Source organism: Colossoma macropomum, unplaced genomic scaffold (genome assembly GCF_904425465.1).
Source record: "Colossoma macropomum unplaced genomic scaffold, Colossoma_macropomum, whole genome shotgun sequence".
Classification (NCBI taxonomy): domain Eukaryota; kingdom Metazoa; phylum Chordata; class Actinopteri; order Characiformes; family Serrasalmidae; genus Colossoma; species Colossoma macropomum.
The window spans coordinates 1,148,075-1,166,993 of NW_023494785.1; the positions used below are offsets into that span (position 1 = coordinate 1,148,075).

The window sequence follows — 18,919 nt, forward strand, 5'->3', positions numbered from 1 at the left end:
TAGAGTCGGTTATTCATTCAGCCTAACGAGAAACTGTAGAACAGACTCACAGTTCTCATTAGGTTAATTGGGATTTTTGTTATTGTTGTGTAAAGCAAACCTCACAACAGCAGCTACGATAGAACATATTTGTGGGCGGAGCCTGAAGATGGACATTATTTGTATTGATTACTAGCTGCATAGTGATTATTGTAATTGATTGAGTGATTGATTGATGGGCCTGTTGATTCATTGTGTAGATGATCTGCTCAGTGCCAAAGCTAAAGCTCCACCTGAGACAGAGTTCATCCAAATATTCCAGAAATTCAAATACGCCTTCAGTCTACTGGTGAGTAACACACACACACACACACACACACACACACAGTCATACACACACACACACACACACACACACACAGTCATACACACCCTGAGAAAGGGTGTGTTTGAAAGATTTAGAATGCTCAACAAGCAAACTTAACAGTGTGAAAAAGTGAGAGCCCCTGGAAAATGAGTTACACTGCAGAGCTCCAGATTCCAGCTTGACATTTTTATTGCTTAATTGTGGCTCCGTTGTGGCTCAGCAGATCTAATGATGAATCATAAAATTCCCTATAAAGCTGACAGAAAGGAGAGATGAGATGGAGGAGAGATAAAGGAGATTAATTAAAGTTTAACTGCTGATAAACATTAGCATTGTTATGATATGCAAATTAGTTGAGATCTCTACTGAAACTGGGCCCTTTCCTCAAGAGAAACATCTGAGCAGCAGCTGACGTCTCCTTTATCTTATACCTGATCTCAACGTTGCCTAAAGTACAGAGATATAAAAGATTTGATTTTTCTTTCCTAGGGGAAGCGCTGCCTGCTGATCAGTCAACGATTTGTTGATAAATCATTAGTAGAGTATTAATAAGGCTACTGTTGAGGAGCTGAGGTAGGCAGAGTAGCCTAAACCCATACTCAGAATGAATCAGGTGAAGGTAACAGTACCTTCTCAAAAACAGTTTGAGTAAAAGTACACTCTTAAAGAGGGTTCTTCAAGGGTTCTTTGGTAAAGAAAATGGTTCTATATAGAACCATGAACACTCAAGGATACATCTGCATGTTTAAGTCTTCTTTGCATCATGAAATGGTTCTTCAGATTGATGGAGAATGTGTTGTATATGGTTCCATATAGAACTTTTAGCACCAAAAAGGGTTCCACCATTGTTACAAGCCTGAAGAACCCCTTTTTAGTACCATATAGAACCCTTTTTGTTAAGAGTGTACAAAACTATCAGGTCAAAAAACCTAAACTAAAGTGCTGAGTAATACAGCTGCAGTGGAACTTCTTAGTAAATCCAGCAACTCTGTCAGTACAGCAACTGAAGGCTGTTACACTCTATTCTACTCATCTTGGGATTATTTTGGTCTAAAATAAAATGATAAAGCAACAACAAAACTGAATGACATTAAACACAACAAAGGAATTTCTAACAAAACCTGAAAGGATAAAATGTCAAAGAGTAAAAAGTACAGAACTTTCCTCACCTATAAACTTGTGAAGAAGTGAAAGTATATTGACTTGAAAATACTCAGAAGAGTACTAAGTACATTTACTCGGGCAAATGTAACTACTTAGTAGTAAGTTCAGGTGCTGACCAGCGTGTGTTTTGAATTTCAGGCAAGGTTAAAATCAGCCATTTCTAACCCCACATCAGAGGAGCTGGTACATCACGTCTTCAAACCGCTGGACATGGTGAGTGTGTGTGGCTGTGTTTGTTTTTCCTGTTTAAACACTCCTGCTTTTGTTAGAGCTTTTACTGCACTCTGCCCATTCAAAAGTACTGGATTGACTAATGGGATTCACAAAGTTTGGAAAATGACATGGTTTCCATCGACGCATGTGTGTGTGGGTGTGTTTGGGTGTGTTAGATTAAAGGCATTACTGCTAACAGTGCTCTCTGTGCGTTCCAGTTCCATGACCAAAATCTGTTTTTCGGTTCCACAGGATCAAACTGAAAAGTTTATTTACCCTTATTTATGCACAGATTGTCAAAGCCACAGGAAACCCAGCATTAGCAGCGTCAGTTAACAGTCCAGCACTAACAGCTGGAGCAGTGGATCTTCTGAAAAACAACCTCAACCTGCAGGAACACACACTCTGGAGCTCACTAGGACCATACTGGACATATCCACGGTACACAAAAACACACATATTCCAGATGATTGATGAGATTTAAAGGTTCGAACCAAACCAGAGTCCAACATAAAATATAAACTCACAAAATTCTGTCTGAACCGACTGTAGCCCACAAAATTCTGTCTGAACCGACTGTAGCCCACAAAATTCTGTCTGAACTCGACTGTAGCCCAACAAAATTCTGTCTGAACTCGACTGTAGCCCACAAAATTCTGTCTGAACTCGACCGTAGCCCAACAAAATTCTGTCTGAACTCGACTGTAGCCCACAAAATTCTGTCTGAACTCGACTGTAGCCCACAAAATTCTGTCTGAACTCGACTGTAGCCCACAAAATTCTGTCTGAACCGACTGTAGCCCACAAAATTCTGTCTGAACTCGACTGTAGCCCACAAAATTCTGTCTGAACCGACTGTAGCCCCACAAAATTCTGTCTGAACTCGACTGTAGCCCCACAAAATAATGTCTGAACCGACTGTAGCCCACAAAATTCTGTCTGAACCGACTGTAGCCCCACAAAATAATGTCTGAACCGACTGTAGCTCACAAAATTCTGTCTGAACCGACTGTAGCCCCACAAAATAATGTCTGAACCGACTGTAGCTCACAAAATTCTGTCTGAACCGACCGTAGCCCACAAAATTCTGTCTGAACCGACTGTAGCCCACAAAATTCTGTCTGAACCGACTGTAGCCCACAAAATTCTGTCTGAACCGACCGTAGCCCACAAAATTCTGTCTGAACCGACTGTAGCCCACAAAATTCTGTCTGAACCGACTGTAGCCCCACAAAATTCTGTCTGAACCGACTGTAGCCCACAAAATTCTGTCTGAACCGACCGTAGCCCACAAAATTCTGTCTGAACCGACCGTAGCCCACAAAATTCTGTCTGAACCGACCGTAGCCCACAAAATTCTGTCTGAACCGACTGTAGCCCACAAAATTCTGTCTGAACCGACTGTAGCCCACAAAATTCTGTCTGAACCGACTGTAGCCCAACAAAATTCTGTCTGAACTCGACTGTAGCCCACAAAATTCTGTCTGAACCGACTGTAGCCCACAAAATTCTGTCTGAACCGACTGTAGCCCAACAAAATTCTGTCTGAACCGACCGTAGCTCACAAAATTCTGTCTGAACCGACTGTAGCCCAACAAAATTCTGTCTGAACCGACTGTAGCCCAACAAAATTCTGTCTGAACCGACCGTAGCCCACAAAATTCTGTCTGAACCGACTGTAGCCCACAAAATTCTGTCTGAACCGACTGTAGCCCACAAAATTCTGTCTGAACTCGACTGTAGCCCACAAAATTCTGTCTGAACTCGACTGTAGCCCACAAAATTCTGTCTGAACCGACTGTAGCCCACAAAATTCTGTCTGAACCGACTGTAGCCCACAAAATTCTGTCTGAACCGACTGTAGCCCACAAAATTCTGTCTGAACTCGACTGTAGCCCACAAAATTCTGTCTAAACCGACTGTAGCCCACAAAATTCTGTCTGAACTCGACTGTAGCCCACAAAATTCTGTCTAAACCGACTGTAGCCCACAAAATTCTGTCTGAACCAACTGTAGTCCTGTTGTTTTACAAAACTGCGACGAAATAAAGCTCAACATTGTAAGGAACAGCTCCTGTTTAGTCACTCTTTAGCACTGGCCTCATCGAGGCCGACTACATACGTGACTCTAGTGTCCCAGATTAAAAACTTATAGGTAATTACATTTAATTAAAATAGGAAGAACTAATTATAATGGAGAGAGATTAAAGCAGAGACAAAGTGTGTTGAAACCCAAAGATTGTGAACAGCCTGAGTGAGAAATGACTCACTGAGTCAGTGTGTGTGTTTTGTTCAGGTCAGCATTACGTGGTCCGGTGGCTCCGTACTCTCCCGTATTTCTGGGTGGATGGAAACTTCCAGGGTCAGAGGTGGAGGGCTGGGTCGATCCGGTCGAGTCACAACATAGGAAGGACATTGAGAGGGAAAAACAGGAGGTAACCATGAAAACGACATGCCAAAGCTGACTCATGCATTACACAAGAGACACTGATCACCTTTATAAGGTTTCTGAGGTGTTTCTTGGTGATGTGCTCACTTCATTCACACACTGCCAAATGTTTGTAGACACCTGCTCCTCCAGCGTTTCTTCTGAAGTGAAGGATATTAATTGGGCACCTGATGAAGTAACAGCCTCTACCCTTCTGGGAAGGCTTTATACTAGATGTTGAACATTGCTGTGAGGGTTTGATTGAGCATTAGTGAGGTCAGGTACTGAAGTTGGATGGTCAGTTCTGGGTCACTCCAACCCATCCCAAAGGTATTGGATGGAGCTCCATCACTCCAGAGAACACAGCTCCACTGCTCCACAGCCCAATGCTGGGGGGCTTTATACCCCTCTAGACCACGCTTGGCACTGGACATGGAGACCTCATGTGTGGTTATTTCAGATCTTTATTCTATTGGTCAGTGCTTTTCCATTGAACTGTTTGAGTGCAGTGTATCAGCAATGGGTGACCTTAAAGTAACTGAATGTACTCATTAAAAAGGCTGTCTGGGTACTTTGGGACAGATTGTGTAACTAGTTAGACTTTCTATACACAAACTTTGGTAAAATGAAGAAACTCTATACACAGATTTAAACCATGTGATGTTTAATATCATGGACAGTTTGTGACAGAACAAAGAATTAATTTTATTTAATATTTTATTTTAATCAGCTACTTAATGCTGTATTTTCTCAGGAGTTTTAGAGTGGGCACTAGGGGGCACTGTCTCTCCCATACAGGTCACACTCGTTTTCCTTCTTATTTATGAATGCAGGTGCCAGTTTTGTGTAAAACATCAGAGCACTGACAGCAAAACACTGGACAAAGTGAAAGTGCTCGCTTTTTCACAATCACTGTATCACTGAATAATGATGTTTATCTCTCTCTCTCTCTCTCTGTCTCTCTCTCTCTCTCTCTGTCTCTCTCACTCTCTCTGTCTCTCTCTCTGTTTCTCTCTCTCTCTCTCTCTCTCTCTCTCTCTCTCTCTCTCTGTCTCTCTCTCTCTCTCTCTCTCTCTCTCTCTCCGTCTCTCTCACTCTCTCTGTCTCTCTCTCTGTTTCTCTCTCTCTGTCTCTCTCTCTCTCTCTCTCTCTCTCTCTCTCTCTCTGTCTCTCTCTCTCTCTCTCTCTCTGTCTCTCTCTCTCTCTCTCTCTCTCTCTCTCTCTCTCTCTCTCTCTAGCTCCAGAGTTCTCTCCAGCCTCCAGCGCCCACTGTTCCTGCAGATGAAACGTGAGTTTTACTGACCTGTGATATTATTACTCGTGTAAAGTTTATCAAACACAAACTGACTATAAGTGCGTTTTAGTTCGTCTGTCTCAACACTGCCAACAATGATATCTGAAATTGAAATGAAATTGAAATTGATAGGTCTTGGAGATATATCTAATATATCTAATATATTTAATATATCTAATATGTCTCATGTTGAGATTATTGTAAACTTATTATAAGATGACTTAACTTATTTCTAGAATTTCCTGTTACTTGTGTTGAGTAATTGTACAATAAAATAAAAATAATAAGAGAGTACAGTGATCTCGCTACATTGGCAACTCATTTTGCGTATTTTAAGAATTGTGCTGCCACTATAGTTCAATAATTTTACTGGACAAAATTACTGATAACAAGCAAAAAACATCTAGAAATAAGTTAAATAATCTCATAATATTCATTCACCATCTCAAAATGAGAAATATTTAGACTAGACTTCAGAGGATTTCTCTTCTTAAAGTATCAATTTTCTCCAGTGAAGTTTGCTTCTTTGGTTTTGTGCTGAAGCTATGAAGCTAATGTAGATATTAGCTTTTAGCCACTGTATGTTAAATAGCCATAAGATTAGTCGGGGTCATCTTGAAGCCTGAATCTTGTCCATGTTTATAGATCATGAAACACAAAATCAAGTCTATTAGAGATTATTGAACAGCACAGTTTGAGGAGAGTGGGTGATGACTGAAGCATGTATTTAGCACAGTGCTAATTGGAGGGGAATAAGCTTCCACTGCTTGTTGGATACAGTTAGCAACAGTTCTTCTGTTGTTGACACTAAAGAAGCCAATTTCAGCCACCAGGAATGTCTTCACTGATTGATTTGGTTTACATTTGTTCATATTTAGGCCAAAGTGCTGCTTCATGAATGTGAATAATATATAGTATTTTTTGAAGTAGCAGGATTTTGATTGAGTAGACTTTGTCACTCTATTAATGTGATGCAGTTTAGTTTTTGTCCAGTAGAGGGGAGTGTAGTATCACTGAACAGTGGACATTAGCACAGTTTAATTCTATCCACTGCTGCTGGTCAGTGAACAGAAACACCAGTTTATTTTTCTTCATTCTTTTTTCTTTTTTTCTTCATTGTTCCTCCTGCAGTGACGGTGGCGTCCCCCTCAAGGAGAGGCTGTATCGCTGCAGTTACGATTTTGTGGCTCGAAACAGCAGTGAGCTCTCAGTACTGCATGGAGAGACACTCGAGGTGAGTTCATAAAGGCTTTTTCACCCACCTGAGTGTTCAGGAACTCTTAGATGACCTGTTTCAGTGGGATTTAAGGCCAAATTCCCTGTTATTCATCTACATTGAGAAGAAGACGTATTTATCCTCACACACAGTGAGGAGGATGGTTGGAGAGGAGGATCATAGTTGGAGATTTATAGAAGATGGTAGCATCTCACGGTTACCAAGTCTACAAAACTACACTAAGACACCACCTTCATTCCAACAAACTACTCATGAGATGTGCCAGAAGCAAAGCTCTCACGTTTTCTCCAAACTGTGGCACGAAGCACACTATCCTCAGAATGTGATCGCACGCTATAGAATTAAGATATACATTCACTGGAACAGGAGCTCCAGCTCATCATCCCTCCTCCACCAAACTTTCCAGTGGTCACACTGCATTCGGGTAGGTAGCGTTCTCCTGGCATCCTCCAAATCCAGATTCGTCCATCAGACTGTCAGACTGTCAGTTCAGTCCTCTCTCTCTGTGTCTGAGCGTTTTCAGGTTGGCGTTGCTGCATGACTGACATCCTGCTTTTACCAGCATGTGATTGGCTGTTCCTGTTGGTGCCAACTACAAAAGGCCTTTGATATTAGTCAATGTGAAGCGGTTGTTTTTATTTGGCCTCGCAGTACTCCGCTCCCCTGGCTGCTCGCCAGTCGTCAGACCAGTTTTGTTAATTGTGATTTGCTGGCCTACAGGCGTACGTGGGTCAGTGAAAACCCTTTGTAAATTTTGGTATGTTCTTTGAAACAAAGGAAATGTAGGGGTGACCTGCCTTTTTTGTTTGACCTGTTGGACGTTGTTTGTCGGCAGTGTAGTAAGGGTAGTGTTTTTGTAATTTTCTTTTCTTTTTTTTGGTAGATTACTTAGCTAATGTTTTTTTTTTTAAGGATCTTTTGTTAACCGTTGCTCCGCCTGTTCTCTCCTGTTTTGTACCATAATACTTTATACTAACAATGTTTGCTCTCCGGTGTCGACCAGAGGAGGATGGGTTCCCCTTCTGAGTCTTGGTTACTCTCAGTGTTTCTTCCTGTTTCTCTTAGGGAGTTTTCCTTGCCACTGTCGCCACTGGCGACGCTCATGGGGGCTCAGACACAGATTTTTCTGTAAAGCTGCTTTGTGACAACACCTGTTGTAAAAAGCGCTGTATAAATAAACTTTGCTTGCTTGCTTGTTTGTTAGTTTAGGCCTTGGGCCTCCCTGAAGCTATGTTTCCTTTTTTTGTTGTTCCCTATACTCTTGCTTTACGTTTATATCATGTTTGATGGCTGGATAAAAGTGCAGAGCACCAAATAATTAGTTAAATCTGCGATTGACGCGTTTATTATTCTTAGCTATTAATTAGAAATTCCTCTTTGTTCTGGTCTGGCGACTGAGCAGGCAGACTCGCTTCCTCTGTGTTGCATCTTACCCCTAGGAGAAGTAACATCATGGAAACCCAGTGTTCTTGTGCTGACATTGCTTCCAGAACCATTTTGGATCTCAGTAGTGAGCACTGTAACTGAGGACAGGTGATAGGTCCATGCTTGGTGCTACAGCACTTGCCGGTCCCATTCTGTGAGCTGGTATGGTCAGTGGTTTCCACCCTGCTCCTCAGCGCCCCCCAGATGATCTAACCTTTCCCTCAACCCAAAGTGTTGCAAGTTGAGTTGGAACAAAAATGTGGACCTGAGGACCAAGTTGGGAACAACCATCCTGGATGTTCACCAAGACAAATTGCTTGTATTTGTAAGATACTTGGCGAAATGAAGTGATGCTGATTCTGATGTTTCACTTTCACAGTGATTGCGCTTGCAGTTAACAGGGCAGCCCTAATTGATCATTGATAGGTTTGTACTTTGGACTCATGAAGCAAACTTTTTTTCTCTCTGTTTCTCTCAGGTGATCGAGTCGTCTAAGCGATGGTGGAAATGTCGCAACAGGTTTAACGAGGTCGGTTTCGTGCCGTTTAACATTCTGGAGCCGGTGTCGCACATAGAGAGCCCAGTCAACAACAAACCAGCCAAGGTACACAAACACACACATTTAAGACTTATTCAGCTCTGCTACACACATCCCTGTCTGCTCCCTCTCACAGACTAACTGTGGTACAAAAGCACTGAGGGCCTGACGTACTGAGCCTTTTGCAGCAGGTCCAGGTTATGTATGGAAATGACACATGAGCCTAAACACTCAGTTTATGCATGGAAAAATGCAAAAGCACTTCATATATATGTATCTGAGGCAGGAGCACACAAAACATCACAGCTGATAACATAATGCAGTTAATTGCAGTTAATTCACTGAAGTCTGATGCAGGTCTTTCCCTGAATCTCCTCCAGCTTTTAAAAGCAGTAAATCTGCGTTATGGTTTTAAAAGACGTGTCGTTGACAGAATTCCTTTAACAACAGCAGCAGACACAGCAGCTAGACGGAGACAGGATTCTCAAACACGAGCTGAGAGAACATTTACAGTTAAAATAACACTGTTTAAAGTCTCAGGACTAGCAGGAAATCGTGAGTTCGATCGCTGGTGATGCTCCAGCTGTCTGTAGTTGTCCTCGCTCTTTCTGGGTGGGCGGGATGACCCTCCATCTCCCCCCTCATCACTCAGCGTGATGCTAGTCAGTGGAGGTGTCTGTTAGCTGACGTAACAGAACTGGCGGTTAGTGTTCTCCTCCGAGCGTGTTCAGCTGTGCAGTGACGTTGCGTTAGCAGCTGTTTGAAAAGATGCGGTGGAGCTTCACAGATCTCTGCATTAAATAAACTCTGCACTGTAAAAACTGTATAATTACCTTAAATCTAGTCAATATATCTAATATTCCTCCTGTTAAGATTGTTGCAAGCTTATTTCAAGAATATTTAACTTATTTCCAAACATTTTTTACTTGTTTTAGGTAATTTTATTAAATAAAATTATGTCACTATATTGGCAGATAATTTTGCTTGTTTTAAGAAATGAGCTTGATAATAATAAAAATACTTAAAACAGGTAAGAAAAATGTCTAGAAATAAGCTAAGTAATCTTATAATAAGTGCACAACCATCTTAAAATAAGAAATACCAGATGTATCTACTGGAAATATGATAATTTCACTTCACAAGATACTATTTTTTGCAGTGTGGTGGTATCGTGTGACTGGGGGAGTGGCATTAGATATGGCTAAATTTGGGTGAAAATTGGGAATAGAATTTAAAAGTCTCAGGGTCAGATGTATGTGTGAGATAACAGCACAGAATATTTGTGATATGGCCCCAATGTGCACTCACAGCCTGTGTTTTCTAAGCCGGAGTGAAACAACACCCCAGCAAATTGACTCGGTGGGAAGGAAACGCCATTTAACCCCTCTCTCTCCTCTTCACTGAACTGTTTTAACAGCTCTATTGTTTAATGACGCATTTTAAACCCCTATGCCTCACGGGTGAGAAGCTGGTGGGCGGGGCTATGCAGTTTGCATCCATAGCTGCTGTACCAGATGTACATCTAGTCCTGAGGGTTTGTGTAACACTGTGCAACTTCATCTATACTAACAGGCTCCGGCCCCTCCTCCTTTACCGAAGACGACATCCTTGGCTCCACCCAGCCCTCGTGCCGGGACCCCTGAAGCCAGATTGCTACCCCCACAACACCTGCCTGAAGACACAGAGAAAGGTACCCACACTTACCTCTGTGCAGTAACATGAAATAGACTGATGAACAGAGTACTCAGTAAATACAAGTGAATCAGCTTTAATGCAAATGAAATGACCCTGTTTAGCATATGTTAGTACATCACCAGTTAATGACCAGCTTACATAAAGAACCAGGTTCATATAGATTCATCCCCTAAGAACAGCTCAGCCAGTTTGCACTGAAGTCCCTGTAGTTACTGAATAATAAGCTTCAGTACGAAATAAACCTAAGATTTTAGGGGTTAAACAATAATTGAGAAGCTTAAACCAACCAGAGCTGTAGTGAACCTGACTGGAAGAGGACTTTTACCCTGACGCACAGTGAGGAGGATGGTTTAAGGGAAAACATGTCACCAAGGAGTACAATTAGAGATTTACAGAGGATGGTAGCATCTCATTGTTACCAAGTCTCCAAAGCTACATATATGCAGTAGTATGCAATGTTAGATAACTGGAGCTAACATTGCTTGCTAGCTAAGTCTGGTAAATACAGGGTCTCCCAAAAAAATTGACATCATTTGAGATGTGAGTATCTGAGTAACTACATGTCCTGGCAAACGAAATTAAATAGGCTTCTTGTTGAACAATACAAGATTTATTTATCAAAATTCGAACAAGAAGTTCAGAGGGATGTAGATTTGTGCTCAACTGTGGCTTGGGGATTTTCTTCCCCCCATATGGGAACATTATGCTTGTTGACTTTTCGTATGAAATGTGGCTTCATCACTGAAAACAACGCTTTTCGAACTCCTCATCTTCAAGTTTCTCCTGCATAGCGACACAGAATTGCTTGCGCTTTTCCCTGTCATCTGTCTTTAAGGCTTGAACGAGCTGCACCTCATAGGGTGGCATTCGCAAGCGTTTCCTTACGACACGCCAAAGTGCCGTACAAGGAATCTGGGTTTCCAGAGATGCTCTTCTAACAGACTTTCTGGGGCTTCGCACAAATGTTTCTCGAACCTGATTGATGGTATCTTCCGATACTGGTGGTCGTCCAGATCCCTTTGTCCTGCACAGACAGCCCTCCTCTTTGAATTGTTTGTGCCGTGTCCAAATCTGCTTTCTAGTTTTATTGAATTTTCTGGAAAATGCCGCTGCTCACTGTCGTTTGACTGTGTTCGAGCATATTCTAACACACTAAATCCCTTTTCATTTCTAGTGAACGCCGTTCTTCAACCTGAACAAACATTTTGTTAAAATTTGAGATCATTTGAGGGAGAATTGGCTGATATTAGACTACAAATTTATGTCAGTTTTTTTGGACATTCTGTATGACTGGCTAAAATAATTTTAATAGCTTATTTAAGTAAATGTACAATGTATTTTGGCCAATTGCATCTACTTAGATTTATTTATTTTGTTATTTATTTATTATTTTTATTTATTGAAGGAAGGAATGTTGGTCCTGTGTGAAACATCAATTGTTCATTTTAGTTATTTAATCAGTCAGTTTAGCATAATTTAGTTTATAACTACAGTCAATCAAACTAGATGCACCCTGGGGCTCCCAAGTGGCACATCCATCTAAGTTCTGTCTCTGTCATCAGGAGATCGCGGGTTCGATCCCTGGTGATGCTACAGCCGTCTGTGTCCGGGAGTCCAAGAGAGCACAGTTGTCCTCTCTCTCTGGGTGGGCAGGATGGCCCCCGTCTCCCCATCACTCAGTGTAATGCTAGTCAGTGCAGCCGTCTGTTAGCTGATGTAACAGAACTGGTGGTTAGCGTCTCCTCTGAGCACGTTCGGCTGTACAATGGCGTTGCTTGAGCGGTAGTTTGAAAAGATGCGGTGGAGCTTCACAGAACTCAGAGGAAGCCTGTGTTTGCTTTCGCCCTCCTAGAGCTGGTGGTATGGTGTGATTAGGGGAATTAGAACTAGTGGAATTCTCAAAAGTGGAATTGGAGACGACTAAATTGGGGAGAAAATTAGGGGAAAAATAAAATAATAAAAAAAATAGATGCACCCAAACTTGATTACTGACAGCCCTGTTAAATAGAACCTTTCCAGCAATATAAGAATAAAAGAAATTTCTGAAGAGAGAAGAAAGAAAGGCACTGAAACATAACAGCCTGGAAAAGATTACAAAGACATTTCTGAGGCTCTGGGACTCCAGCGAACCACAGTGAGAGCCTTTATCTCCAAATGGAGAAAACTCGGAACAGTCGTAAGTCTACCAAAAAGTGCCCAGCCTACAAAAACTCCTCCAACAGCAGAGCGACGACTCATCCAGGAAGTCACAAAAGATCTTAGACAGACATCCAAGGAACCGCAGGCCTCACTCACCTCAGATGAGGTCAGCATGAGACTGGGCAAAAATGGCATCCATGGGAGAGCAAAGAGGAAACAGATGAAAAACCCAAGAGGAACATAAAGGCTCATCTCACATTTGCCAAAACACCCTGATGAACCTTTTGGAATAATCTCCTGAGTCAAAAATTGAACCCTTTGGAAGACAGGAGTCTCGTTACATCCCTCATAAAGCTAAACCACCATTCCACAATAAGGACATCAGCCCAACAGTCAAACACGGTGGTGGTAGTGTGATGGTGTGGGGATGAATTCTGTGAACCATGAACTCTGATCTCCGCTAGAAAATACCAATGGAGACTCCTGAGGCAGGACCCTAAACAATCAGTTGATTGGAAGACCTCCAATGTTCTACAAAGAAGAGTTCCATCACAGCAATGTGAAAGACAGATCTGCAGTTATATGAAGTGCTTGGTTGCAGTCTTTGTTACTTAAGATGGCGCAACCCATTGTTAAGTTTAGGGGTGCAATTATATTTTCACATGCGTGATATAGGTGTTGCAGGACTTTTTTTTCCTTTACTAAATGAAATAATCATTTATAAACCTGTTTAATGTGTGGTAAGTGCTATATATAGGGAGAATATTAAGGGCCCTAAAACAGAGCCTTGTGGAACACCACATCATGCAATATTTCACTTAGTTTCTTTATCGCTCTCCTCTCTCTCTCTGTCTCTGGCTCCCTTCTCTCTTTCTCTTTCAGTGATGCAGGTGAATGATGAGCTGTTGAGGAGACTGACCAATGGTAAAGCTGCGTTATCTAAGCCGCTGGTCATCCATCGTTCGGTTGATACCGCCGTCCCACTGGACTATCGCTCACCTCCTGCTGAAGTTGAAGCTTGGCTGCGTGGGAAAGGATTTAGCGAACCGTGAGTTTCACACACACACACACACACACACACACACACACACAAACACACACACACACACACACACACACACACAAACACACACACACACACACACACACACACACAAACACACACACACACACACACACACACACACACAAACACACACACACACACACACAAACACATACCGCGACCCCATCTGGACTAAGCAGTTAAAGATGATGATGATGATTAAATCGTTAATCACAGTTATTTGTATGATAATGAATCGTCAGGTAAAGTGTAACGATCCTGGGGGGCCGACTGACCCTCTGCACAGACAGCGTAAACTCCTATTTCCACTGTTCCAGTCCTTAATGATGACAGAGTTGTTTACACTGTAATCCAAACTGACCGTTCTCTCTCTGTTCTCAGGACAGTACAGTGTCTCAGAGTGCTGACCGGAGCTCAGCTGTTCTCTCTGAATAAGGAGGAGCTACGTGCTGTTATTCCTGAAGAGGGCGCCAGAGTCTACAGCCAGCTCACTGTACAGAAAGCACTGCTGGAGGTACAATTTACACCTACACTTTAAAGTATCTCATAGCCAGAAATACTGATTTTTCATCAGCAGAAACTCCTTAAGTCTCCACAGTATCACGCAAAGTACGTTTGCAAAAGTTTGGGCACCCCTGGAAAAATCACACATTTTTGTTTCTAGGTGGAAACAAGTTACCACCACACTTAAACCAGACATATTTCTAATTTTGCAATGCACCGTTATTATTTATTTGCTGATTTCAACATACTAGTGACATATTTAACATACTGCCTCCAAATGTTTCTTGTAGCGTTTCTTGTAACAATGTTTCTGTTCTTGATTTTGGGGCTTCCTTTATTTCTTTGTACAGTGCTTCTAGCTCAGAAATAGTCCATCTTGAATTCACATGTTTGAGACTGTGAAGACTAATCCAAAATCTTAATCTTTTGTTTCTTGAAGTAGTTCAAGGTGGATTTTGGTGGATTTTTATGTATGTTTTGGATCATTCTTTTGTTGTAATGCCCATCATCTTTGCACGTTCAGTTACTTCACTCAATATGGAACAATAGCTTCCAGGATTTGTAGATATTTAGTAGAACCCTTTCTTGCCTCTATCCCCACAACATTTCCTGTTCCACTGGCTGCCACACAACCCCAAAGCTTAATAGATCCACCCCATGCTGAACAGAGAGCAAGGTGTACTTTTCATCAAATGCTGCCTCTTTTCTTCTCCAAAATAGTGGCCAAATAGTTTCATTATCACTTCATCAGTCCACAGCACTTGTTGACCACATGCCTCTGGTTTATCTCAGCATTGTGTTGCATGTCTGGGACATTGACTTTTGAGATGAGATCACAATTAAGGTTACTTTCAGATGACCTTGAATGTAGATGATGTTTGTGCAACAACACTGCACAGTGGATTGGTGCTTCACTATTCATGTGCTGGCCAAATCTTCCTGTAGGTCCTTGGCAGTGATGTGGGGGTTTTGCTTTGCATACCTGACCAGACCATGAACAGTGTTTTCAGAGAGTTTACTTGGTATTCCAGATCTTCCCTGCAACAGTTCCCTCAACGTCCATTTATTAATGACATTTCAAAGCGTGAAAACTGTAAACAAGACACATTTATATGCATTTTAGAACCTTTTATAAACCTCTCTTGCTATGTAAGAGTCAGTTATCTTTAGTTTCAGATCCTCAGTTAGCTGCATAGATGAGCCTTTGGCTGTTGAGTGCAAATCCTGATTAATCAATAAGATCTGACACCTTATAAGACATATTATATAAGTAACTACTTATGTTATGTTCAGTGAGCAACACCTGTGCCAGAGGAGCCAGAGCAGAAATATATCCTTATAAATCAGATGATGGTTCAGTTTCAGCATCTGTGACCCCCTAAACCTCAAATATTATAGTTTTTAAGGGAGCTCAAGTCTATTTTGTGGAGCTGAGCTCCTCCTGCACCCTGTAATGTGAACATTTGTGGGATCGCTGGTTTTGGTTGCTTGTAAAGAAAACAAATCTTGAATATGAGGCCGAGCCAAAGGTGATCTCTCTCTCTCTCTCTCTCTCAGGATGTGAAGAAGGCCTCAGAGTTGGAGGCTGTGATGGAGAAACAGAAGATGAAAGTGGATTTTAAGGCGGAGAGCGGAACACTCTAACACTCAGACACTCTGACACCCTGACACTCTGACACTCTGACACTCAGACACTCTGACACTCAGACACTCAGACACTCTAACACTCAGACACTCTGACACTCTGACACCCTGACACACTCACGCAGCTGTAATATTCATTTAGAATGGTGTACAGTGGAGTCCAGAAGTCCGAGACACATTATCGGCTTTTATGTGTTTCCTTTTTCATTTAAACCTGGATTAAAAACAAAAGAAAGTTTTAGAGTTCTGAAAAAACAAAGAAAGGTTATGGGAAGTAAAATAACGAAGAAATATTTCTCTTTCTCGGTCAACATTCAATTTTAATCAGATTTGTGACACTGACCATTTTTTGGAAACTTTTCCTACGAATCCTGCATATGGCATGCATAACACCTTTTAAAGCCATGAGGTTGTATAATTTAGGTAATTACACTTTTAGAAAAACGTTGAAGTCTTTATTAAGGGTTAATTAGTTAAGACAGTGGTTCTACAGAGAACCATGAACACTCAAAGCAGCATCTGCATGATTAACTGTTCTTTGCATGAGGAAAGTGTTTTTCAGATTGATGTGTTGTAGATGGTTCTATATAGAAACTTTTTGAAAAGGGTTCTATATATCACTATATATATATATATATATATATATATATATACGCTCTTGTTCTATGAAGAGTTCTTCATGTCACTATAACTACTTACAAGCAATTCTACAAGCTTATGCCAGGCAGATGTCATGTAGGCCATATAACTCCTTATGAAGCATTTCTAAAGCGCTATGAATACAGGATTCAGAGGGCTGCGGATTTTTCTCTTCCAGTGAAGCTCGTGTTCAGATGACTCTCAGGTGGATCTGATCTGCTGATCAGAGACTTTTACACAAACTTGTGGAGTCTACTAAGAAATCCTGAGATTCATGTTAAAATTTCAAATATTCTACTTTTCAGTCAAATTGTTTTGCTGATAATATCTTTAGTAACGAAAAGGTCTGTATTAAATTAGAAGAGACTGTAAATAGAGGCATCTTCTCTGCAGCTCTCTGCGTTTGGACTCCGCTGTATGTGATGTGGTGAAATGTTTATAATCTGTGCTGTGATGTATAACCTGTGGAGGCCTGTTCCAGTGTATTTAATGCTTTTACACACACACACACACACACACACACACACACACACACACACACACACACAAATCCAGTGCCATTCAAAAATTCTAAAATAACTATAAAGAATTCTTGAAATATTGTATTTTCTTCATTTGCTGTAAAACTCTTTATAAAGTTAATATATGTGTTAATATATGTGCAATATACAATAATGATGAATATTCAATAATAAACTGTATAAAAATACATTGAGTCTGACTGTTTCTGTTAAGAAGATATATTGGGGGTCATCACTGCACCATTACTTTACCCTGTCCATTTATTTATGGATCACGAGACAATGCAAACATGTAATCACTGACATGCATACTCACTTTACTGTATTCTACATCATAAAATCAAAACTGTATTACAACATATGGAATTACTCCAATCAGAAATATATGGGTCAAACAAACTGTAGTAATAACCCCAAGTTATATTAATCCTGTTTTATAAATTGCTTTGTAGAAGTAATTCCAGGTTATATTAATCCTGTGCTTTAAAACATACTGTGGAAATAATCCCAGGTTATATTAATCCCAAACTACAAAGTATACTGTGGAAATAATCCAAGATTATATTTGTCCCCAATTATAAAACATATTGTGGAAATAATCCCAGGTTATATTAATCCTGAGATATAAAACATACTGTGGAAATAATCCCAGGTTATATTAATCCTGAGATATAAAACATACTGTGGAAATAATCCCAGGTTATATTAATCCTGAGATATAAAACATACTGTAGAAATAATCCCAGGTCAGAATAATCCGGTGTGAATGGGCATGTCTGTATTCTCTGTGGTTCAAAATCAAGCTGATTTGTATGTCTGTTCTTCAAATGTACGTTAACAACTCCTACAAAAGTTAAACATGTAAAATGAGAATCGTGTGAATGTATGCAGTGATGTTTACTGTTGGCTGTAATGAAGATGCTAATGACAGAAATGTGCTGTCAGTTTGGCCCCGCCCAGTGTTAACACAGTCTGTAGCTCTGTCCATCCTGTGGTCCTTGTCTGTGGGTATCTGTGAGGACCATGAGGCTGCAGGGTGTCCTGTCTCAGTCAGAGTTCAGATGGGCACTCATCAGCACCTTGTATGCTCCCTCAGTGCACCTCTGACCAGGACCCTCACTCAAACATCCTGCAGATACAGGCAGAGTCACAGCCCTCCGACAAACAACACAGAGAAGAAGATACTCAGGTGTGAGTTATTAAAATGTATTTCTGTATCAGATTAAGTTGTCGCTGAGCTGCGAGTGTGACTTCTACTGAGTACGCATCAAATGTGCACTTTTAAACTGACTGACCTGAAGACTCTGCCCTAAACCTCTGCACACTGTAGGTGTCACTGAAGTGTGAAGGAGGAGTGCAGAGTTCAGGGGTTTGGGACAGGGCTGAGTTATTGACTCAGATTAATTCACCCAGCAGAGGGAGCCCACACACCACACACACTCGAACAGAGAGAGAGAGAGACGGAGAGAGAGAGAGACGGAGAGAGAGAGAGAGAGAGAGAGAGAGAGAGAGAGAGAGAGAGAGAGAGAGAGAGAGAGACGAGAGAGAGAGAGAGAGAGAGAGAGAGAGACAGAGAGAGAGAGAGACGGAGAGAGAGAGAGAGAGAGAGAGAGAGAGAGAGAGAGAGAGACAGACTTTGACTTTAAAACCCCTTTAATCAACCATTGTCCACAGCGTAAGAGTATCACAACCAACTCGAAATAAAATCACAAATAGAACAAAGAAGAAAAAAAAGCAAATAAAACAAAAACCAGCTCAGCGGAGCTGCAGAGATCAGTTCACACATTCAACACAAACCCACTGAGTTCATCAGGTTCACAAAGCAACCCCCCTCCCCCCCATTCAGCAAAAAAATAGTCCACATTGTCAATAAGAGTGTACTAGGTAAAATCAACAAGGAGCCTTTTCAAGATCAATCCTCTGACCATCAGTACTGGGTCAGTACCCCCACGGTTCTCTATTCTATTCCTCCTAGTACACCAGATCGCTAACTTAGCAGCACCATACAAAAAATTCAAAAGAACTACCATGTTTCTTTTTGAAACGGTGTACTTTGGACCATAAATA

The 18,919-nt window shown here is 41.3% G+C and overlaps 1 protein-coding gene across 1 annotated transcript in view; it reads left to right on the forward strand.

Moving 5' to 3' along the window:
* eps8l1b (eps8 like 1b) overlaps positions 1-17,040 on the forward strand; it is a 39,887-nt gene extending 22,847 nt beyond the window's left edge. The window contains exons 8-18 of the mRNA XM_036580933.1: positions 240-328; positions 1,649-1,723; positions 2,016-2,164; positions 4,019-4,157; positions 5,389-5,438; positions 6,576-6,678; positions 8,585-8,710; positions 10,217-10,334; positions 13,361-13,526; positions 13,926-14,058; positions 15,606-17,040. Of these exons, the coding sequence (XP_036436826.1) occupies positions 240-328; positions 1,649-1,723; positions 2,016-2,164; positions 4,019-4,157; positions 5,389-5,438; positions 6,576-6,678; positions 8,585-8,710; positions 10,217-10,334; positions 13,361-13,526; positions 13,926-14,058; positions 15,606-15,692 (1,235 nt within the window). The 3' untranslated portion in view covers positions 15,693-17,040. The remainder of the gene's footprint in view (positions 1-239; positions 329-1,648; positions 1,724-2,015; positions 2,165-4,018; positions 4,158-5,388; positions 5,439-6,575; positions 6,679-8,584; positions 8,711-10,216; positions 10,335-13,360; positions 13,527-13,925; positions 14,059-15,605) is intronic.
* The last annotated feature ends 1,879 nt before the right edge of the window (positions 17,041-18,919 follow it).